Consider the following 25,682-nt stretch of genomic DNA (forward strand, 5'->3'; position numbering starts at 1 on the left):
ATGTTAGTTTAAGAATATTCAATGCACTAGTTCGCAGTAAACTTAAATATGCTGCAGTAGTTTGGGGCCTTATAATGTAATACACATTCATGAAATTGAAAAAAATTCAAAATAGAACTCTGAGACATTTATAAATAAAAAATTTAATTGCTTTTGTCCCTTTAATTTCCCAACTAGTGAGTTAAGATCGATATTTAAAGTGCACTCTCTAGGATTACGCAGATCTGTAAATGCTCTATTACTATTATTCAACATTATTTTCAAATCATAAAGTTCATATTCCATCATTCATAAATTTATTGAATTTCAATGTACCTTATGCTAGGCCTAGAAAAAATATATTGTTCAACATCCCTTTTGTGAGAACTACTCATCACTATAATTCGTTTCTTATTAAAAGTCTAAGATTATATAATACTTTGAATGAACATATAGATCCGTTTTCGAACTCATTTAATGTCTTTAAGAAAAATTGTGAAATGAATTTATCTTGTAGCTCGTTTTAGTCATGAAATGTTATGAGCTCTGGCTGAAACTCTTTTTGTTTTCTTTATCTTTATTATTAATTTTTATTATTATTTCAATTTTTGATTTACTTTTTATCTTATTCTCTTCTATAATTATTCCATAATATTTTTCATCTTTCCCGTTTTCTTTATTATGTAGTATGGTTATCTATTAATTGTGTAAAAAAGGCTCTTCATGGTATTGTCTGTGAGCCTTTATATGTATATAAATAAATAAAAATCATATTTATCCAATCACTATATTATGCTACCACTGGTTTATAGCTGAAAGTGCCTTCAAGTAACCACACTGATCCACCAATATAATTGCTCGGAGTGGAAACCTTAACAATAGACCACGAAAATGTCGAAATTCAATAACAATATATGACCACTAAAGGATCACTAGAACTTCTACCTGTCCATCCATTGTTTTCGGCGGCCCCGACTCATTTCTTTAACCCAAGTGGAGGAATAAGGACACTATCCCCTCATCATTAGTAAAGTCACATTTCAATTGGAAATTTTCTTCAATCTTTATTCATGACATCAAAATTACAAAAATTTCAACATACAAAATAGATTTGAGACAAAAAGTCTACTTGGATCCTCCGTTGATCCTCTTGTAGGTGTAGTAAGCACCAACAGCTAAGCCTGCAGGCAACATCACCGAGCCGAGAGACATTGCTGCGGTGGTCATAGCAGTTTGCTGAACAATGGCAAACGCTGATCCAGCTGCCACGTTCCCGATTGCGGAATGAATCCCAGCTGCCGCAGACCCGGCTATGGGTCCTGCGGGTCCAAATCCCATATAGTACCCAACAGTGGCGGTGACCGAAGGAGCAACGGGTGCCATGCGAGCGGCGCACTCCATAACCATTTCATTAATCACCATGATTTCACACTACACTCTTATCCGAAGAAATAACAACTCAAGAACTACATAGCGACACTCCATCATTCGCGAAAACTACTCAGATCTCAAGCGAAAACTCTGGCGAGAGGTGAGGAATTTGAGCTCAAATTAAAACCCAAAGAAACCCCACCATAACTGAAACCCAACTCAAACCACGCAGCCACCATTTGAATTCCGATTTATTCCAGTTTCAGAGATGTAGATTGAGGGATTAGATTTAAAACAACAAAAAATAGGACTTTGGAAAAAGATTAAAGTTTGTGTTGAAGTAGTTTGCTGATGGTCTGGTAGATGGCCGTGGCATCGAGTAATCCTGTTATCACAAGTGAGAGAGTGGGAGTGAGCGTGAGAGAGCGAGAGGGGAGAAAGAAAAACGAGACGGGAGAGAAAAAGCAAGAGGGGAGAGAGAAAGATTGAGGGGGATAGAGAATGAAAGAGAGCAAGGGAGAGATCGAGGTAGAGAGCGAGAGAAAGAGTGTGAGAGAGAGTGAGCGGAAATTGATTGATTGATTGAGTACTTTATTTATGTAGATTACAATATACTGGCTTATACACTTATATACAATAGCTTACAATACAGCAAAATTATAGATGAATTTACATAATATAGACTAAGAAAATAATTATTGAACTGTATATGATATGAAAAAGTAATTTGTAATATAATAACTATAGATATTATATTGTTATGCATCTACATAAATTGGCGGAGCTTTGGACATATCAATGTCCATTCTTTGGGAAGAATATTAAAAATATCCTCCCCACTAACTCTCTACCAAAAGAGAGAGAGAGTGTGTGAGAGAGTCGGAGTGAGCGTGAGAGAGCGAGAGGCGAGAAAGAAAAACGAGACGGGAGAGAAAAAGCAAGAGGGGAGAGAGAAAGATTGAGGGGGATAGAGAATGAAAGAGAGCAAGGGAGAGATCGAGGTAGAGAGCGAGAGAAAGAGTGTGAGAGAGAGTGAGCGGAAATTGATTGATTGATTGAGTAGGTACTTTATTTATGTAGATTACAATATACTGGCTTATACACTTATATACAATAGCTTACAATACAGCAAAATTATAGATGAATTTACATAATATAGACTAAGAAAATAATTATTGAACTGTATATGATATGAAAAAGTAATTTGTAATATAATAACTATAGATATTATATTGTTATGCATCTACATAAATTGGCGGAGCTTTGGACATATCAATGTCCATTCTTTGGGAAGAATATTAAAAATATCCTCCCCACTAACTCTCTACCAAAAGAGAGAGAGAGTGTGTGAGAGAGTCGGAGTGAGCGTGAGAGAGCGAGAGGGGAGAAAGAAAAACGAGACGGGAGAGAAAAAGCAAGAGGGGAGAGAGAAAGATTGAGGGGGATAGAGAATGAAAGAGAGCAAGGGAGAGATCGAGGTAGAGAGCGAGAGAAAGAGTGTGAGAGAGAGTGAGCGGAAATGAGATATATCAATAGAGACCGTTCAAGGTAGGTAAGTAGTATCAGAGACAGATAATCTAGGTATTTTAAATCTAGGTAATTGAACGGTACGTTTACTCTATGGTAGTATGAATAGAAGAAGGGCGAGTATACAGAGCGGAAATAATGCATACAGTGAGATTCCTTTCAAACAGGCAGTATTTGTTGAATTTGTAGCATTGTTGTTATTCAATGGAATACTGACCGTATAAATGAATTCAATAGAATCTTACTATAGGAGAGATCAGAGGCAAGGCTCTTACATAGAGACAGAGAGCGAGTGCTCGGATTAGTTCACTTTTTCATTCAAGTACATTACAAACATCTTGATTCATGTATAATGCGATTCACTTAAAACTGCCCGCATTGATTGAACAGGAAACATATTATTTACTAATACAGTAGTTATAATTTGTATTTTTAATCTATTATTTTATTAATTTCAAAAAAGGGTACTATAATTCTATTTTATAAACATGTTATTCATTACAGTATTTTGAAAGTTTGATAAGTAATCACAATATAGATGCCTAGATATAGATTAAGATGATTAGAAATACAACAAAACTATTGAAATTTTACAAAACATGAACTGAAGTATGTTGTAGAAGCAAAGTAAGTTGTAGAAAGCAAGGATAGATGCAATATTATGATGGTATAATAATTATAATTTATACCAGGCTAAATGAATGGTAAAATTAGGTGAATTACTAACACCTAAAATTGTAGAGTGGACCTACAGAGAACTAGGATTTTTGAACCTAAATGTTAATTTTTGAAATACGATAAACATATAGCCGTCATTTAATAAAGTAAAGTTAGCGTAGGATAAATGAGGATATTTGAAATATTATAAGAATATTGAATAGAAGAAGTGATCTTGGAAAAATATTTTACAAAATTTTATTTATGAAGATCAAATGAAAAGAAAAAGAATGAGATATGAGAGAGAATAGAGTAGAGTGATATAAAGAGACCAATTATTATTATTTGTTCATGACAAAATATAGCAGTCATTCATGGAAAAGATATCCAAGTTCGATATAAAAGTTCAAACACAGTAAATAAACTTGAACTCCAAGTCTCCAACATCATAGTATTATTACTGCTAACTCCATTGCACTTGATTCTTTGAAATAAGATAATACTAATGCAATACTGTATCGAATTTTTGTTTCGATATAAATGATCAATAGTCGAATTTCGAGACATACCGATCGAATATCGAACTATTTGACCTTGAGCAGAAAAGAGGCAATCAAAGTGCAGACAGAGACAGAGAAAATTGGCATTAGAGTGCAAAATGCAAATTATATACAATACTATTATATAACTCTCTCTTTTCTTTTAAAAGTATTTTATAGAGTTTCATTCAAAGTTTCTATTATAAACTGGATCAAAAAAATAGATAAAGCTTAAAAAAACAAATAAATTGATTTCTAATACTATGTATAGTAAGTATTAAGACAGTTTGGCCATTTACATTACATACTCTGATTTCAATATTGAAAATTCATTTTTTTTCAACTATCAAGTTTAATTTCCAAAAACTTACCACTAACACTCAACTATTGAATTTGTTTCATGTTAAAGATATTATCAATTTCCATATCGAATTGTTGGAAGATGATGACATTTTCATAGAAATAGATGTATTTAATCGATATACGATAAAATAAATCGATATACGATAAAATATTTTTTTTTGGTTTCACAAAAGATTATCAAATGTTATAGGGCTTAACTGTGATTAAATGCCGGTTAAATGCAATTCGAAAAAAAACTAAAATCAGAGACGTCTTTAATCAGCACATAAAATGCTATATTCAACCGGGCCATAGTTTTATAGTTGACAGCCAAGAAGCCTGAAGGAAATAAATAATTTTAATCAAGAGACTCATGCACTACCTTGAATATAAACTGTAGAAGAGCTAATATTGTTTCAGCTTCAGTGCCACTTGATGAGTTAATTAAACATGAACTAAAAAAACCTCAAAACCTAATAATTTATATCATATTAAATCTCAACTACTGCTCTTGTGGTATTGAAACAGTAAACTGGTATATCAATTGCTTTTAATGTGTAACTACTGACGACAAATACCTCAACAGGAGATATTTTGAAACTAGTTTTTCAGGTCAAATCCTTTAAATTAGATTAGAAAATACAATGAAATCAAAATCTGTCTTATTTAATTTCGTTTTAAATACTAATTACCTCTTGAATAGTAAAATAGACTTTCAATTGTTGTTTTACAATACAATAAGCATATAGGATACATGAATTAGTTTCCTTACTCAATAATACCAAATATCAGAGTTTTCACGACCAAAGTTTTCAAATTTTGAATTATCAATAGTTATTGGTCAAAAAAAAAAAGTAAAACATAATCCTATTGAAAAACTTTATTAATCAGAGTTCGGAAGTGGGATAATTCTGGACTTAGTAAGTTGTCCTCTCCCGAGAACAGAATATGTTCTGTGCTCAAAGTATGGATTAATTAAATAATTTTAAAATGAAAACAATATTACTACTATACTTGTATTGTTAAATTCTTCTTGTAATACAGCTTTTTTATTGCGGATGATGCCCACATGAACATTTTGCTTGTGCGTGAGTAATGAAAAGGGCGAGGTAAATGAATGAAATGATCAAACATCCATCCCATTGGCGGGATTCGAGCCTACGAACCAGGCGGTGCTAGCAGAACGAAGTTCTTGAACATTCCTTACTACCAGTCCAACCCGGACGGCCGGGTTATTGATAAAATGTAGAATAAAAATTCTTCCCATGTAACTAGACGATTAGATGAAGTTATTAGCATTCTAGATTGTATACGGTATTGTAGTTGAGTAAGACATAGTTACATTACGTTTCTGTGACTTGACGTAACTTCGATGTAGATGGATTCAATGATGAAGGAATTCCTGTTGCAATGGGATTGGTAATAATAAATGATTCTACATTATTGAAAAGTGATAGTGGAAATATTACTTACCAATTGGACTGCTTCCAATGTTCAGGTGAATTTTCTTTGACAAACTCTTGAACTCGATTGCGGAATTCAGCTGCTTTGAAGAGCAGAAGTTGGATTATGAAGAAGCATACCTGTGCTTCGTTGCCCTCTTGTGTTCTCAAAGCCTGAAAAATAAATAAATAGATAACAGCAATTATTTGGCAAATAACCATAAAATATATAAATTTACAGAAAACAACAAGAAGACTAGTTTACATATGTATACGCCGTGGTATTAAGAAAATAAATATATTATTTTCAACATGAATAAGTTGGAATAATACTATTTTCTATCTAGAATACCAAAAAACATTCATGAAAAGTTCAATTTTTCAAGGAATTCTCGTAAATGAACACTTGATTATATTTTAATCAATCTTCATTCTTCAAGTTTGTTTATTCCTAACGAGCAGGTGTAACCCGCGCTTCGCTGTGAGAGATACAGAAATAGGTTGAATTATACTACTATAGTTCCATGCTAAGAAATAAATGTATTATCATAACAAATTTACTTAACAACAATAGATAAATTATTGGAAAAATAGAATAATTATTCATGATTAACCAAATAGAATTTATTGATTTTTTCTTCCCAGTACTATAATGAATAACTTCAAGTATTTTGTCATCAATTATCTGTATCTATATTAATATAATAAAGGAAAGAATTAGCTCATACACGTACGGGATAGGAAATTCACGAATGAAGCATCATCACGTCTGAACTACTGGACTAATCAACTTGAAATTTTGCATATCGATTTTCAGTTTACCGAGGATGGTTATAGGCCTATTTTAAAATCTTCAAGATTTTAATAGGTCAAGTTTTCAGTTTGTCAACGGTTAGAAAACAGATTAAATATTGTTCTGGAGTGGGGTGAAAAAAATCTAGAAGAGCAAAGGCGGGGGTGGCTGTAATAAAGAAAACTATGATAAACAAGTTTCTAATTAGACCCTTGCGGAGCACGGGTTACCTGCTAGTCATCAATAACATTACAAACAAAATTCACTTACTAATACTCGAACATATCAACATAACATGTCATATCAACATTACTTACTAAACACAGTATGAGTCTATCGATTGTGATGATGTTGTACTTCCATATCATGTTGTTGATAGCGTCGACACACTTATTCACATGCTGGCCTTCCTGTGAGATGACAAACTCGAACACCAAGTAGTCACAGAACTTTCGCAAATGAGACGACAACGCTCTGGCACCGATTCGCTCCAGAATTCTGCAAAAACGCAAATAAATGAACTATTATTGAAAATTTATTTGTTAGTCCTCAATACCTCTAAGTTGCAACTGAAAATATACACTCATCTATTCCACTTTTAATGACGAACTGCTAGTTAATTCGTTTTTGAACTATTTTTGCGACACTGGAGTCAAGTTTGTGAATAAATGTTATTGAAAGCTAGTATGAAAATATATGATGATATTGATGATCATTAATAAGTCTTACAGTTCTCAATACCTCCGAGATCTGATAGAACTAGGTACTAACATCGAATTGTCTTCAGGTAGCGCTGCGGAGATGTTTAGCGACTCTCTACAAAAACTAATATTATTGTTTTTTCCTACAGTTACGTTGAAAAGTGGCCATTGCTGCACTGATTACAGAACGCAAAGAATCACTTTTCCGCTCTAGTGCGGGAAAAATTTTTCTGCACTCCAGATTTGCAACATGGCAACGCAAAATACTTAGTAGGTTATATGGAGCAACAGTGCAGCAAAATCAAAATGAAGTTGGTAACAGTGACTGCTGTGGCTGCTATAGTGAGCAGAGGTGCAACGAAGCACAACGCGCTAATTATTATTCATTATATATTATAACCAAGGACAACGAGGACTTTAGGATTTTAGGATTAAGGTTTTTATCAATAATAAAATTACACAGATTCACATTTGATGCATTTCAGGCAATTTTACCAATAATTACCCACTTTTCATATTCAATGGTAACTGTAGGAAAAACTTAATGTGAAATACGTGCGCAAAGTTCCTCTGCTGCACTCAAGAAACCATTCCGCCCTCGCCTACGGCTCGGGCGTAAACGTTTCTTTCGGTGCAGCAAACTGTCACTTTGTGCACTAGTTGCACAAATAACTATTTCCATCCCACATCGACATGACTTTGCGTTAATGAGGCTATAGCACAAACTAACAGGGAAATGCAGACGATCTGTAATCGGTTCTCTAATATTGTAGTTTTATCGATGTTAGTGGAATTGGAAAGAGATTCCATACTTCTCACGGGCCGCACCTTAATAAACTGGGGAAAAAATTGGCCAGTGACAGAATTATTGAAAGTAGTGATAGAAACTGACAATAATGTGGAATCATCTCTTGCTTTTTTAGGGCAGGATGTGCTACAGCAGAACTGAAACCTGAGTTTACAAATAAGCCAGGGCTGTAGGTGGGCTTTATTAATGTTCAAAGCTTGGCTAATAAAGATCTTATTTTGAATGCATTTGCGAAAGATAGCAATATTGGTATTCTTTGTATTAGTGAGTATTGGTGTGGAGTGGATCAAATATCTTTCACAAAACTGAGTGATTATAATCTAATTAACAGTTTTTGTAGGACGCATCATAAGAGAGGTGGCGTTGCAGTCTGCAACCGCAATACAAATGACTCTTTTGTGTCATTAGATTTTGACAGTCTCTGCAGAGAATTAGACTTTGAAGCTATAGGTGTGATAAACCGTACTTCCCGACTCGTAATTGTTTCTCTATATAGGTCTCCGAATGGAAATCCAAAAAGATTTTTAGAACATTTGGAGAAACTTTTCGACTATCTAAATACACCTGACTATAATAATTTTCAACTGTTTATTGGTGAAGATGTTAATTCTGATTTTCATGTAAATATTTACATTCGTTGACGTTGTCTCTTACCTTCGTGGCCTACTGGCAATAAATATTATTATTATTATTATTATTATTATTAGAGTCAATGTTAATATTATGAGAAGGTATTGTTACCACTTTTTCTTTTCCAACGCCTTCCATAGTAGATAATTGTAATTAAATTTATCCTAGTAAATCTGATCTGATATTAATTTTTGTTGATTCTCGATAATAATAGTCGATTCTATTTCGAATATATTTTATTAGTCAAGAAAAATATTTTTTCATGGTTCAATTGTGATGAAATATTTCGGAAGTTGATCATACTTGTACATAGTCTACTAACAATTTGACAACAGAGTGGAGTTGGGAAAGGATAGAGCTAATAACTGATTTGTTCAATGACAGAAACAATTAGCAAATCGATGTTAATGATATGCTGAATTTATAACCTCAATCTCACTAAAGATAAAAAGTAGCAAAACATTCTAGAGGGGAAAGAAAGGAAGTAAGGTTATTGTTCCGGACACTTTTCAATGCAAGAGGCATTAAAATACTGTACTACCGAACCATATCAAATAATAAATAATATTATGTCTAGACCTGAAAATAGACCTGAAGTAATTCATCAAGTTCGACTTGTGGTCATTGAAAATTAAAAATCTAATTTTCTAAAATATCTAAGATTAATAGAAAAACTAAACTAGAAATAAAAACCTGGACATACAGGAACTTTTTCTTCCATATCGACGTATGAATCTTGAGATTTCTGCTCAAACTACTGTTTGCAGGGCCAATTATTTAATTATATAGATACATTTGTTGAAAGTGGACTCTCTTACAATTTTTTTCTCTTTTTTCCTACTTTCTTCTTCAATACTTCCCTTTTCTTCTCCTCTTCACCCTTCTTTTCTTACTTTTATACCTACCCTCTACCTGCCTCTTCTTCTTCCAGCTCAATCGTTTGATTGGTTGGCAGCCTTCCATCTAAATCTGTCCATTGCTACTCTCTTCCATTGTTCATAGCTCATAGCACCCAGATCCTTCGTCATTTGTCTTAAGTACTGTAGCCGGGGTCTCCCACGACCCCTTTGTCCATCAACTGTACCTTCCAGAATACTTGACGTAAATGCGTCGTGTCTTATTATATGTCCAATCCAAGAATGTCGTCTGGCCTTGAGAAAATTCAGAAGAGATCTTTTTTCTGCCGCCCTCTGGAATATCTCCTCATTCGTAACTCTGTCTGTCCATTTTATTTTGAGCATACGCCTCCAACACCACACTTCAAAAGCATTCAGAGTCTTTTCCTCAGCCTTACCAATAGTCCACGTTTCAGACCCATAAAGAGCTATACTCCAAATGCAACTCTTTATTAGTCTCTTTCTTATTCTCAAGGTTAGACTATTTGAGGAAAGAAGCTGCCTTTTACTAATAAACATACCCTTAGCTTCTCTGATTCGGCGCTTTATATCCAGTCTATCTTTCCCATCTTCTGATATAATGCTTCCAAGATATTTGAACATTTTTACTTGCTTCAGGGCGTGATTATCTAATTTAATGGACACATTCTCTGTGACTTTTGAGCAGACCATTACTTCTGTCTTCATCTTATTTATCTCCATATCATATTTATTTCGTAGAATCTCATGCAAGGTGGTTAGAGCTCTTTCTAAACTTATTTTATTATCCGCTATTATAGCTATATCGTCTGCAAAACGAAGCATCTGAATCCGAACTCCATTTACCTTGATGCCACTACAGCACTCCTTGCATTCATTAATAGCTTGCTCTATATAAATGTTGAATAACAATGGTGACAAACTACAGCCCTGTCGCACTCCTCTCCTTATAGCAGCCTCTCTCTGCTGCTCACCTATCCTTAATAAAGCTGTTTGATCCTTGTACAACTCTCGAATGATCCTTCTATCTCTATAATCTATTTTGATGTCCTTTAATACTTTCATAAGTACATTCCAATTCACCCTATCAAATGCCTTAAGCAGATCTACAAAAGCAATGTATACCTGCTTGTTCACCTGAAAGCTTTTCTCCACAATATTTCTGATACACAATATTGCTTCTCTTGTGCCCTTGTTCTTTCTGAAGCCGAATTGATCATCCGCGAGATTTGCATTAATTTTCCCCTCAATTCTCCTCAATATAATATTCGTAAGTAACTTCGAGGCATGTGCTAGAATACTTAATGTTCTATATTCTTCGCATCTTATTGCCTTGTTCTTCTTTGGTAACAGCACCATCAGACTCTCTTTAAAATCATCTGGGATTTCTCCAGTGGTATAGATTGAATTTATGAGGACAAATAACAAGTACCTAATATCTTCATCCAGTGCTTGTAATAGTTCTGCCGGTATATTATCTGAGCCATATGCTTTCCTTGATTTCAGCTCATGTAAGGCTTTCTCAATTTCTGGATAAGTGATTGGTGGTCCCAGCTCATCATGAGGTACATCTACTTCTTCCTCTAGTTCTTCCAAGGCATTTGAATTACTGTAAAGATTTTCTACATATTGCTTCCATCTATCTGCAACCTCATCATTGTCCATCAGCATTTACATATCTGTTGACTTGATAATGTTACTTTTCACAGAGTGCTTACCAAACATCTTTCTTATTAGGCTATACGATTTTTCTACATTTCCTCTAACAAACTGATTCTCAATTTCATCGCATCGTTCCCCTAACCATACCTGTTTATCATTTCTGGCACTTCTGTTCACAAGATTTCGCGATTTATTATACTCACTTCTATTTTTGTCATTTTTGTGTTGCCTTCTCTTTTCAATTAGCGCTATGGTTCCATCACTTATCCAAGGCTTAAGTGGCTGCTCCTTCTGCTTGCCCACTATTTCTCCTGCAGAGGTCAGAATAGCATTTTTTAAATTTCCCCAGAGATGCTGTGTGCCCAGTCCTGGATTCTCTATCTCATTCCTTAAGACCTGTTTGATTCTGTAATTGTATTCATTAACATTTTCCTCTATTTTCAGTGTCCCAATATCCCATTTGCTGTTGGTTGGTTTCCTTCTGAATGAATCCTTTCTACCTTGCAAATTGTAATCCATTATAACTATGTTGTGATCACTACAGATATCTGCACCAGGATACGTCTTACATTGCTGGATGTACCGTTTATGCTTTTTCCTCAAAATTATATAGTCTATTTGATATCGTGCTATGTCTCCTGGCTGGGTCCATGTGTACCGGCGTCTAAGGGGCTGTTTGAAGATTGTGTTAGCGATAACAAAGTTCTTCTCCACACAGAAATCTACAAGCCTCTGGCCGCGTTCATTTCTATTGCCCAATCCATACTCACCGATCACTTCACCATCTCTTCCCTCTCCAACCACAGCATTCCAATCACCAAGAATAATTAAAGTCTCATTATCTTTCACATAGTTTAGTACCTCTTCAATCTGTTCATATACCTCCTCTAAGTCCTCATCACTATATCCAGATGTTGGCATATATAGTTGCATGATAGCTATATGTTCCCCTGCACTCTCCAACTTGATCAAAATTATTCTATCACTGAACAGCATATAACTTGTCACTCTTCCTCCCCACTTCTTATCCAAAACTATCCCCACTCCAGTTGTACTGCATTTGTCACCTGAGAAAATAATCCTGTAGTCTCCGCTCCAAAAGTCACCCTCATCCTTCCATTTAATTTCACTCATTCCAAGGACATTGACATTCAGTCGCTTCATTTCCAGTTTCACATTCTCTATTTTACCACACACACCCAATGATCTTACATTCCAAGTAGCAACTCTTAAAGTTCTCTTTTCCTTGATGAACCCATTTGAAGCTGTCCCCACCCGGAGATCCGAACGGGGGACTATTTTACCTCCGGAATATTTAGTTACAGATGGACTCAACATGATAATTTGGCTGCTTTTGAGAATATCACAATGGATCTTTAATGCAGTGGTCATCTCCTGGCCTTCCACATCCCAATGCCGTTGACCAATTTGGTTCTTCCGCCTTCTGGGACACTTTCATATCCCAAGGGCAATAGGGTGCCCTCCTTCCACCCGCTCATCTATTAAATCATCTACCTGCTCATCATCATCACCCGCTATCATCACCCGCTCATCTACCTGCCTATTAAATGGGAAACTATAGTTGGCTAGGTATTTTAGCTCCTTTCTTTCTTTTCAGCACACCCCACCATGAAGCCTGTTTTTGTATTTCATTGGAAATTTATTTTTGATGTGATTTTTTTGTGTTTTGATTTCTTTTATTTATATTGTATTGTGTTGATTGGAATAAAAATTGATTGATTGAATAAGATTAAGTCGTAGTTGAAGGGAAGAAAAGCGTTATTTAAATTATAATTTATTACTCTTATGGTAATTTAAGAGTAAATAAGCACACAAAAGTTTTAAAATGTCAAAGCAACAAATTATATGAAATCTCATTAAAAATTTCTTCCTCTTTCAAAACATATCCTTCGAATTAGACTGAACGTTTCTAGTCATTGATGTTTTTAAAAAATATCGAAAAATCTATATATCTCGAGAACTTAGGTCGATATGAGAAAATTTTACTGAACTGTTTTTGTTGCAAATTACATATAGAATCTATGATCTTCAGCTGTTACACCTTTCGCGAGACACACTGTATAATCGGAAAGGAATAGATAAAGGTATTCTTTCTTCTCTACCAATCATTTGTAACTAAAACGAATGGAGAAATCTAATCTAATAAATAACTTCAATGCTAGGTGTTTGTACAAATGAAGAATAAAGAATAAATAAATATTGAAGACCTTACTCGTGAGATATTGGCGTACAAATGGAGAATAATATTGGCTTACTTGTAAGCGATTGGCGTTATACGATCAGTCTCCAAGATCATTTTCCAGAGCAGACAGAGGAATAGCGGCGGAGTGCCAGGCACCGAGAAGTGAGCGATTATGTCATTCTCGTTGTTCATCGACGCCCAGTTTCTGTATTCTTCTTCGACGGCCTTCTGTAATTCATTAATGATATAAAATATGTAGTAACTGTGAAATAACGTTTTGTGACAATAGAATGCATGTATCACACAATCGCCAAAATTAGAACAATTTACACAATGAGCACGTCAACGTTACACTTATTTTCTCTATCCAATTCACGATGTAAACAAGGAGGTATTCTTTTGATTCTCTGTTATTCTCTTGAATATTAATAGTGAAGTTTGTATAGGCTTATATTAGTTTATTTATATTAAACAAACTAAAGTCTTGAGATATTACTTTTAACACGGAGAGGTCCGATGCTCTATCCTCTACTAATCACTCCCACTACCTAGCAGCATTCCAACGCGTAGCGCCAACACTCGCCTCCAGCTATTGAATGGCACTGTTCCAAAAATTGTTTACTGGCAGCAGGTATATTGGTTTGTATGATTACGGAGATGTGTTCATCACAAGAACGTGAAGCAAAATGACACGGCGCATCCAAATGTGCGCAGGATGACCGTCTCTGTCTATGCTACAAACTGTGGAAGGTGAAATGGGTTTCTCCTCTTCATGTTAAAAGTAATATCTCACAGACTTTAGTGCCCTTCTTTCTGTTTATCCTAAAAAACAAACAGTTTCGGCTGATTATGCCATTTACAAGTTACAAGAAGATTATTCGAACAAAAAAGTGTCAAGTATCCCTATAAGAAAAATATATCATGTTAATGTACCTGGAGGACACTGCCACTTGTACCTACACACGCTGTCTTACTAGATTACTCTCAGAAATTGGTAGAGACGCTACATCTCTGCTAATGTAATCCGCTCAGGACCACTGAGCTCAGTCTTGAAGGTCTTTGACCAGATGAATATATCTGGAGTAGCAGGGTTTCTAATATTAGGTCACTATGGTTCAAATTTAAGGATATATAAGCTTCTCAGGGCATTTATATAGTATCTATGATCTTCAGCTGTTACACCTTTCGCGAGACACACTGTATAATTGGAAAGGAATAGATAAAGGTATTCTTTCTTCTCTACCAATCATTTTTAACTAAAACGAATGGAGAAATCTAATCTAATAAATAACTTCAATGCTAGGTGTTTGTACAAATGAAGAATAAAGAATAAATAAATATTGAAGACCCTACTCGTGAGATATTGGCGTACAAATGGAGAATAAATAATAGATAAATATTGGCTTACTTGTAAGCGATTGGCGTTATACGATCAGTCTCCAAGATCATTTTCCAGAGCAGACAGAGGAATAGCGGCGGAGTGCCAGGCACCGAGAAGTGAGCGATTATGTCATTCTCGTTGTTCATCGACGCCCAGTTTCTGTATTCTTCTTCGACGGCCTTCTGTAATTCATTAATGAAATAAAATATGTAGCAACTGTGAAATAACGTTTCGTAACAATAGAATGCATGTATCACACAATCGCCAAAATTAGAACAATTTACACAATGAGCACGTCAACGTTACACTTAGTTTCTCTATCCACTACTCGATGTAAACAAAGAGGTATTCTTTTGATTCTCTGTTATTCTCTTGAATATTAATAGTGAAGTTTGTATAGGCTTATATTAGTTTATTTATATTAAACAAACTAAAGTCTTGAGATATTACTTTTAATACGGCTCTTTCTCGAAAACGGAGGGGTCCGATGCTCTATCCTCTACTAATCACTCCCACTACCTAGCAGCATTCCAACGCGTAGCGCCAACACTCGCCTCCAGCTATTGCCTGGCACTGTTCCAAAAATTGTTTACTGGCAGCAGGTATATTGGTTTGTGTGATTACGGAGATGTGTTGATCACAACAACGTGAAGCGAAATGACACGGCGCATCAAAATGTGCGCAGGATGACCGTCTCTGTCTATGCTACAAACTGTGGAAGGTGAAATGGGTTTCTCCTCTTCATGTTAAAAGTAATATCTCACAGACTTTAGTGCCCTTCTTTCTGTTTATCCTAAAAAAACAATCAGTTTCGGCTGATTATGCCATTTTCAAGTTACAAGAAGATTATTCGAACAAAAAAGTGTCAAGTATCCCTATAAGAAAAAATATATCATGTTAATGTACCTGGAGGACACTGCCACTTGTACCTACACACGCTGTCTTACTAGATTACTCTCAGAAATTGGTAGAGAGGCAACATCTCTGCTAATGTAATCCGCTCAGGACCACTGAGCTCAGTCTTGAAGGTCTTTGACCAGATGAATATATCTGGAGTAGCAGGGTTTCTAATATTAGGTCACTATGGTTCAAATTTAAGGATATATAAGCTTCTCAGGGCATTTATATAGTATTATTCTCGTCTTCACTTTTACATAAAGTACAGAACTGCACCATTAAATTCATTCTCAATTTTGCTTCTAATTATAATCTATTTTGTCTGTGAACGTCCTTAGTATCCCGCTGTGAACATTACTTATCTGTTTTGTTCTTTAATCTGTAATACGTATTAAGTAAATCAACAGAACTCATTTCCCACACCCAGATTGTATCTCTGTGGGAAATATTCACAACATTTTAATTGTAACTGCAGATGTATTTTTTGTGAATAAAGATTTATATTATTTGATAGTGTGAGTCTCAAGTTTTTGAGGGCATATTCTTGAGCGAATCAATTTACCCACAATGAAACCCAATCTACCTTGAGCTGATGTTCTCCTCTCTTGTAAATAATAAAAAACCGTCTCAAGTTTATGTTGACATATTCTTAAGCGAATCAATTTATGTACAACGAAACCCCAATCTAACTTGAGCTGTTGTTCGTTCTCCTCTCTCGTAAATATTAAAAAAAACCAAGTCTCAAGTTTTTTTTTGGCATATTCTTAAGTGAATCAATCTACCCACAATGAAACCCCAATTCACCTTGAGCTGCTGCTTGTTCTCCTCGGGCACACTGTTCTGCTGGAAGAACTCGTTGAGCACGGGCGGAAAGCACTGGAGCGTGTGGTTGGCCCACGAGTGGGGGGTGTTCTGCATGATGGTGTTGAGCAGCTCCTTGCACCAGCTGCCACTGACCGCATCCATGCCGGTGCCGGTCACGTGCAGCGAGCGAGCCAGGGTCAGCACCAGTGCCCGGTTCAGCTCCTCGCTCTCGGCCGACACCAGCGTCTTCGGCTCGCTCAGGAAGCGCGACAGCTGCGGCTGCACCTCGGCACTGCCCAGCCCGGTGATCAGGCGCAGTGCTGTGCTTTCCACGCTGAAAACATCACGAAAACCACGTTAATACAGTTGAAGCTGAACACTTCAATTCGAAAAAACATTTCTTTTCCAATGAATCTTCATCCAAGCTCTTCATCCAACACGATACAATTATCCCATTTTCAATCTGGTTTCCCATATGTCAGTATCGATGTACGTGTTATGAGGGACCTGCTTATGAGGGCAGGCTGGATGACTTCCTGGTAGCTACACCAGATGCAGTGGCATATCTAAGTCGACTAGATATATATGTTTATAACTTTTAAAATTTTATTTTTAATTTATGTTCCACCTTTTTTCAAATTTGTGACTAAGATGACTTCATTGTTTATATTATGTGTGACTTATGCTAGATAACAAAGATTTGTGTCGTAGGGCCATACTCTAAATAAATAAGATGTACATGCTCGGTAAAATGAAATAGCTATTCAAGTCATGTGGCCGGTAAGTGGCCGTTTGCAGGGTGAACAAGATGTTTCCAGTCGAGGCCTTAAGCTGGCCACTAACGGTAGAACAAGCATGTTTATCATTCACATACACATGATCATCATGCATATTTTGTCATCAGCGAGAGGCTTCTAAGATAAGATAAATAAACCAATAACAATAATTAAACAACTAGAAAATTACAAATTATAAAGAAGAAAAAAATTAACAACATAGAATCGGAGTTACAAAAACCTAAACTCAAAACCTTTTGCTCGAAGAGAATAGGAACACACTATTGCCGGTTTTATGCTGATTCTATCAAGATATCCTAGGCTTTTTCTTTGGTCCAGTTGCTCAGAATCCTGTCAAATTTCAATCGTGGTTTAATGTCTTAATTGATTGAATTGCATAGTTATGATATTATAGTTTAGCTACCATGATACAATATATAACCTATGCTCTCTTTTTTGCCATTTAGTACGGTTGCTCAGAAGCCTGTTAAATTTTAATCGTGATTGAATGTCTTAATTAAGAAAAATGTTCAAGTCGATTTGATATCCAAATTATGAAGAGCTTTAATCAAATTACTGTTTCGCTTGTTCGTATGTGTGTTTGCAACTTCTTCACACAATATTTTAACAGAGTAGGCATATAGGAATCATCAAAAATTCCCTGAATCGGTATTTGATTTATCGACGTTATGATACTTCATCAATACCCTAAATTAGTATTCTATTTACCGACTTTATAAAACCCTAGATTGGTATTCAATTTATCAAAGTTATGATTCATTTACAACTTTTATTAATAACTTTTCCACAGTGAAAATTTTGATAAATGGCACAAACTTACCAGAGGTAGAGCTGTGTCTGGTTGGTTTGAGGCACCGCAGCTAGTGTATGCAGATTGGACAGGAATTGGACCCGATAGTGCGGCTGAATGTGATGCATTCGGTAGCTGAACATTTCCAACAAAGTGTACAGGATCCCACATGCCTGCGACTTGAACACTGATGGCAGTAACTGACCTACAAGTAACATGAAATTCAGCAGTGACTCTTTGGCATTTTTAATAACAGAAAATTTGAAGTTCACTAATCCCATACTCTGTCACAAAATCATATAATAGAAGAAGATTTGTGTCAAAGTTTACAGAGTGAATTTCTTGATAATTAGGCAGTCGTTTATTTACAATCCGCAATGTAAACAATAGGTAGAAGCCAAAATTGGTGTTTTCAAGGATAAGAAGAAAAGTAAAATGCATACTGTTACTTTTACTTTTACTGTTACTTAACTCAAGTGTTACTTTTGCCAGTGGAGCCAAAATTTTATTATTACTTTACTTAATATTATCACATGATCTTGTTAATAATATTGTACTGTATACTTCTAAAATTTTGTACTTTTGTTAACTTTATTATTGTTATTATTTTGTGATTGTAGAAATGTCTGTAAAATTATTTGACAAATAAATTTAAATATTATGTGGCAAATACTAGGAAATGGATATAGAACAGAACATACAGAAAATGGAACTGACAAATAATTAATCTATAACTATTATGTAGGTATAGGTATACCTACAAATCAAAAATGTTATCCCTGGAAACATTAAACAATGTCATAACAACATTATTAATGGCACAACAATTTAAACAACATCTGTTGTCCAAAATACAAGCCAAAGTAGTCAAACAAGTAAATCAAAGTAGAGACTGGTTCAAGGTACTGGTAAACACTCAAATATCCAAAGAGCTAGACTCAAAAATAAGACAAGGCAAAAACTAAATTACACACTTGCCACTAGCTGCTCAGTGTAAAATCTGGAATAATCCTCATCAGAATAGTGACACTTTTAAATTATTATTATTAGCGTATGGGTTTCAATGGTGGGGAGACCCAAGGGTAGTTCCACCTCGCCGTATATAGTCCAAAGTTCCCTAATGGGAAACCGGATACTAAGGTTATAGTGAGGACAATACTTTAAATTAATACTTTCCACTTCGAAACAAAATTCGTTTTGATGTTGAAAAGTCCAAATATAAACAAAACCGAAACAAAACACAAAACCACTAAGCCATATTTAGACAATAAATTTAGAGCCGAAAATTTATATCACGTTTATCACACTTTTAAATGTCTCTATAAAAACTTTGAAATTAATTTCATCTATTGGTCTAATATTCAACAGTATTTTATTGAATATCTAAATACTCATATTTCTCCAATTTTTCTGTTAGTAGCCCGGTGGTGTGGATCTATTCTTACATATTTTTGTTTATAGGTTATAACCAAGTAGAAGGATCAGTGCAAAATTCTCATAATAAAGCCCTAATACTCAAATAATATACTAAATAATAACATAATAATACTCACTAATAAAGCCCTTAATTCCGAGCGACTCGATTTCTGTGTAGACTAGCAGACGACTGTAAGTCTCGACCAGGGCAGGAGCCAGCGCCATATTCGATTTGGACTGAGCCAATTTGATCATATGAGTTACTATACTGTGTATTAGACTCATTTTGGAATGTACCTGCAACAATATCAATAAGTTACCTTATCATATTATAATAGTACCATAAATTAAAGTTAACATTAAATGATAGAATATTAACAAATACTATATTATATTACAAAACTGTGGCTCAGTTGCACAAAAGCCTATTATTTCAAAATTTAACCGTGATTAAATGCCACCAGACCAATCAGAGTTGAGCCTTCTTTTCATAAAAAGCCTTCTCTGATTGGTTCTCGTGGCATTTAATCATGATGAAAATTCAACTGACTTTGTGCAAACGGGCAAAAATGCTTTTATTCATTGAATTTTAGCCTACTCTAATTTTAATCTATTAGGTCAATTGAATGAAAGTTAGCAATTGCTAGTTCAAGTAATTTTCAAGCAAATGCTAGGATTCGAGTCAACTGTATAATCCTATTTGTATAGCTAGAAACAATCAAAGTTAGTAGACAAAATTAACTGTCTACTAACGTTGAGATCCAATGACTAGTTGCTAGTCACTAGATTCTAGTTTTTATTCAATCTACCTTTCCTTATGTTTATTTCAAAAAATATTATTTTTATAAGATATTTATTTCATAGTTATACCATAGCAATAATTATTGTTATATTATATTTTTAGTTTTTGTTAAGCTTTTTTGTAATTTGTTTTTGACAAATAATAATTCATTCACGAGTTCATGTTGACTGACAGCGTTGTCAATTATTTTGAAAGAATTTTTTGATTGCATCGAATTTTATAATTTATACATTGATACATACAATATCATTCTCAGCTATGAATTATTGGGAAAGGAACGACAAATTGAATTGAATGATAAATTACAGTGAGCGATTTTGAAGAAATTTTTGACTAGTATCCAATTGGAAGATAACTCACAGTGAGCGAGTCCAGTATGGACATGCTGAGGGGGGTGGTAGGCCCGTTGGAGGAGGCAGCACTGGCATTGGGCTGCTGGAGAGGGGGGGCCTGCTGAGGGGGGTTGCCCCCCTTTTGTGCGCCCAAAATGGTCTCGACGAGCGCCGCCATTGGCCGCGAGAAGTACTCCGTGTTGGTCGAGTAGGCGTTGCACAGCAGCGCGATGCGGTAGTCGGAGCCCATCGACAGGCTTGGGTTGCTCACCAGGTGTTGCAGGAATCTGCATAAAATACATACACATAATCTATCAAAACTATTATTTATTCACCATATTAAATGATATACATTAAAGTAGGGGGTTTCCTTAAGGTGCGTACAGATATACGCCCCACGAACACGCTCCGATCAGGACCTTTACGCGAAACGTTACGCGAGAGGTTCGCAAGATGATCGCGGCGCGCTTATCATATTGTTGATTTCAATACTCTTCAATAATAAACTAACCTTACAAATGTGAAACGTTCAATCCAACATATCGGGTGACAAAACTAAATACAATATTCTCTAACCAGGATTGCTGGGTAACCTAATAAGACATTATGTTTATAAAATTGATAATTGATATTATGTTTATTGCATTCATGTTAATGCTTTATTACAAAAGGTTATGTCTGTCAATGTTTCGAAAGGTGAAAGGATTGTTTTTTTCTTTTAAATGCTAATTTGCTGGTACCTATTGTTAAAATTGTTTTTAATCATTTTATATTACTTAATTTTGATAATTTAATCATTAATTAAGATAATTTTATATTCTAACACAGAGATCGTAACTGATCCAACGAAAACGTTAATCGCGCATACAAAGCTATTGATTAGTTCACTCTACGAACTTGCCAAGCTCGCGCTGTGTTCGTGTTCTCTTCTTGTGCGACCTGCGATCATCTTACGAACTGCTCGCGTAACATTCGTTTGCGGAGCAGATCGTCAGTTTGTACGTACCTCATACCTTATTTGTAAATGTAACTCTCATTTTGTATGTAACAATCTGGAAAACAAATAGATTTGAATTGATTTTTGATTTGATACAACAGTTTAGTAATAAGGGTATTTAACGCGCGAATTAGATATAGAGTTAAGGCACAAGCAAGTGAACGCGTGTCTTGAACATCTCACGAGTGCTTTAAAGACCATAATTTATAAAACGGTTGTATACACTATTTTATCTACTACCACTAAAACAAAGTAGTATCACATTGCTGACTTGTTGTAAAGTTATAAATAATCCAGCAAGCCTATATGGTAAAAAATGTAGTAATTTATATTTTCTTTTGTTGGGGATGATGCCCAAATGAGCTTCCGGCTTATAACTATCTGCTTTGTCGAATGATAGTCAAGGTTTGCAACACCTATGTTAAACAAATACTGGTAACGTGGGCCTCACTATAGGCAAAGAGAAAAGATATCAGTGCTATATGGCGTTTAAACTTCAAATTTCACTGTTAACTCAAGCCGATAGTCCTAGTAGTTCTTTTTCGTGAAGCTATGTAACACTGGTAATCTCTCATATTGTGTCGTTCATACACTCTCACCCGACCAAAACAGTAATAATATACAGTAGTCGACAGTAATGTGCTTGAGTTAACAATAAATCGGCTTGAAATTTGGAACATAAACTACCAATACCATAGGATACTTACTTATGTTATATTTTCTCTATGCTATAGTCTCTCATACTGTACCGTTTTTACACTCTCACACGGCCAAAACAGTAATAATAGACAGTAGTCGACAGTAAGCGACAGTAATGGGCTTGACTTAATATAAAATCGGCTTGAAATTTGGAACATAAACTACCTACAACATTGGATATCTTCTTACTGCTACTACTGCATGATAATTATTTCAAATAACCAATGAAAGCTATATAAAAATAACTAAGGACTCCTCCTACTGCAAATATTGACCGAAGAACTAAATAGCAGAAGGATATTTAAAGAATAAAACTGTCCAAAAATTGTGCCCTGACCGGGAATCGAACCCGGTACCTCTCCGTTGCCGGCGGAGCGGCTTTGACCCTTCTTCCATCCTTAAGCCTGGTCCACGCAACGATATACTGCACCAATCTGATCAGCACTGATTATATTGGAACAATAATTGGAGCGTATGGACGGAAGATTGATGCGATTGAGCGAGATTGATCGCGATATATAGGGGTTGAACGGTTGATCGAAAACTTAATCAACCTGGCAACGATTGCACCAATCTGGCAAGATTGTAGAGTGTAGAAAGTGCTTCGATCAACTTATTGATCAAACTAAATTGCCCCGATCTTCTGTTCAATCCAGTAACCACTTTCCTCTTGGTTTGAGTTGTCTCTTTTTCCCTACTTTCGCCAAACAAATTACTTAAAGGGACCACAACAGTATGCCTTCCATGTTGATCACAACTGAAAGAAGGGAAAGAGGAAACACCAACAAATTGCGAAGGAAGTTGGGGCAAAAAATCGTTGCATGTGGACGAAACGTCGATGTACAATTTATTGCAACGATTATTGGTGCAATTAGATCAATGACGAGGTTGGGGCGAAAAATTGTTGCATGTGGAAGAAACATCGATGTACGATTTATTGGTGCAATCATTCTGCTGCGATCATATCTTTGCGTGTGGACCAGGCTTTCTGCTATCTTTTCTCTATGCTATAGGTTTGAAAGTTATAATTGTAGATTAATTAGAGTGATAGTGGTGGACTGACTCATGATGGACTTTGAGCGTGTGTGGAATGGGTCGCTGTATGTTGAGCTGCTCGGTCTGCGCCTTCTTGAGCAGATGTATCCAGATGCAGGTGACGGCCATCTGGTGGATGCAGATAGGCTTGCTGCAGTCTGGCACCGGAAGTGGTTCGTGCTCCTCATAGAGCAGGTCGTACAGCTTCAGCACTGGCAGGAAGTTGCTCAACTGAGAACAAACAACGCGAGAAATTGGGGACAACATTTGTAGTAGAATTGATTTGCAATGAAAATAAAACACAAATATCGAGATCCCATTTCGGGCTGAAAATAATTGTATATTTCTCATTTATTTCAATATGGCTACTTTATTCTTTATCCATTCATACAATAATTACATCAAATACAATCATACAATCATCAAAATTTAGATAAGGTTACAAATTGTCCGAAATTGGTTGTCTTGTAGCTCTTCAATTCACAAAATTTTCAGTCCTTAATCATTTTCTCTAAGTAGATTTTTAAATTTAAATGATTCAACTGAACATAGGAGAAATATTTCACATTATCATCACTAAAATAGGAAATATTCACATATTAAAGAAATAATCTTGCAGGACCATCTACTTGAAATAAATTGCTACATTTTTAGTCGCAGAAGTCTTTAGCGTAGTAATTAATGAGGGTTTTAGTATAAAAACCGCTCGCCACATGATCAAGGAATAGAACAGATGATGTCTCAGGAGTAGAACATTTACACAAATAATATTTTCAATGAACACATTTTGACACTCGATAATGGCGTATTTGGCCAAAACTAGTTGTGTCTAATATAGAACAAAAGAGGGTACTAACAATTCTATTCAATTAAGCTAAATTGTGTAGTAGCGCTTATCAAAATTCCTTCCTTAGTTCTCCCCATTGTTGACATTTGTAGTCGCAGAAGACTTCAGCGTAGTAATTATTATATTAATAAGGGTTTCCACTCCGCTCACCATAAGTAAATGTAAAGCGGACAGTAATAATACTCGATCACACATAATCAAATTATAAATTATTAATGTATAATTTCATATACTCATTTTTCTGTTTGTAATTTTTGAAGAAAATAGATTATTTGATTTGATTTCATGACAAAAGATAATTTCTTTTGGCATATAACCGCACATTTATCAGATAATAATACAAAAATATGATTGGAGATCCTCGATAGATAGAGGTACGAAAATACTTTTCATGAAGTTTAATGAATTCAATTTGCAATTTACATTTTTACTGATATTCACAATTTGCTAATATATTGAAAATAACTAGTGGATCTGATTATATCAACCGTATCGTCATTATGACGAACAATTTGGGCGAAAAGATCTAAAAACCCTTCAAAATGTTATAAGATTGAAGACCTTACTAACATTGGTAAATGGATCAGTCTAATATAAATATAAATATTCATACTACTACTAAAGAAATGCTCTTTTTTAATTACTCGTCTGACTTTTTAGCTTTACTATAGCAGAACCCCAACACACAACTAAAAATAACAAATTCTATGAAAAAGCCATCAACAAAAAATATATATCTATTACGATTAAGTAGATATAAATATTGTTATCTTACCGGATTCCTCTGAATGCTGCCCGAAATGAACTGCAGCAACACCCACATCAGATGATCGCGTCCTTTACGCAGGTCTCTTCCAGCTAACTGTAAAAATTGAGATATGACGATTGAATTAATTAAAATAATTAGTAGAAAAGGAGTTGTAACAATATAACTGCTAAACTTTTGTTGCCTGACTCACGGAAAAAGTCATTCATAGACGGAGGAGGTATCTATGGAAATATATTCTATGTACGCTAATTTCAACTTACCGAGTTTGTAATCTAATAGTTATTGTTATAATTATACCTTTTATTGAACCATGTAACTGTAATATATTATTTAAACTCGCACGAAAAGAGAACTAATGCTTTGCTAGCCAATAGTAATTTTTAATTACATTATAAAAATACTTCCTAATACTAGAATACTACCAAATACTTGGTGTCATACTTTACTCTTTACAAGTTCATCAATTTTGACGATACTTCATCTAAATAAACACATATACTTAGGAGATAAAACTCAATGAGTAAGTGACCCCCCTTCTTAAAACCACCCCGATATAAGAATTAATTCTTAAGCCTTGAGGTCTGAGA

At 35.1% G+C, this 25,682-nt stretch overlaps 1 protein-coding gene across 1 annotated transcript in view; it reads right to left on the bottom strand.

Moving 5' to 3' along the window:
• LOC111051234 (mediator of RNA polymerase II transcription subunit 23) overlaps window positions 1–25,682 on the bottom strand; it is a 61,800-nt gene that overhangs the window by 19,742 nt on the left and 16,376 nt on the right. The window contains exons 7-15 of the mRNA XM_039430175.1: window positions 25,102–25,188; window positions 23,508–23,710; window positions 20,777–21,035; window positions 19,752–19,911; window positions 18,229–18,403; window positions 16,612–16,945; window positions 14,938–15,092; window positions 6,968–7,148; window positions 5,889–6,031 (exon numbers count right to left, since the gene is read on the bottom strand). Coding sequence (XP_039286109.1) covers window positions 5,889–6,031; window positions 6,968–7,148; window positions 14,938–15,092; window positions 16,612–16,945; window positions 18,229–18,403; window positions 19,752–19,911; window positions 20,777–21,035; window positions 23,508–23,710; window positions 25,102–25,188 — 1,697 coding nt within the window. The remainder of the gene's footprint in view (window positions 1–5,888; window positions 6,032–6,967; window positions 7,149–14,937; window positions 15,093–16,611; window positions 16,946–18,228; window positions 18,404–19,751; window positions 19,912–20,776; window positions 21,036–23,507; window positions 23,711–25,101; window positions 25,189–25,682) is intronic.

Source organism: Nilaparvata lugens, chromosome 6 (genome assembly GCF_014356525.2).
Source record: "Nilaparvata lugens isolate BPH chromosome 6, ASM1435652v1, whole genome shotgun sequence".
Taxonomy (NCBI): domain Eukaryota; kingdom Metazoa; phylum Arthropoda; class Insecta; order Hemiptera; family Delphacidae; genus Nilaparvata; species Nilaparvata lugens.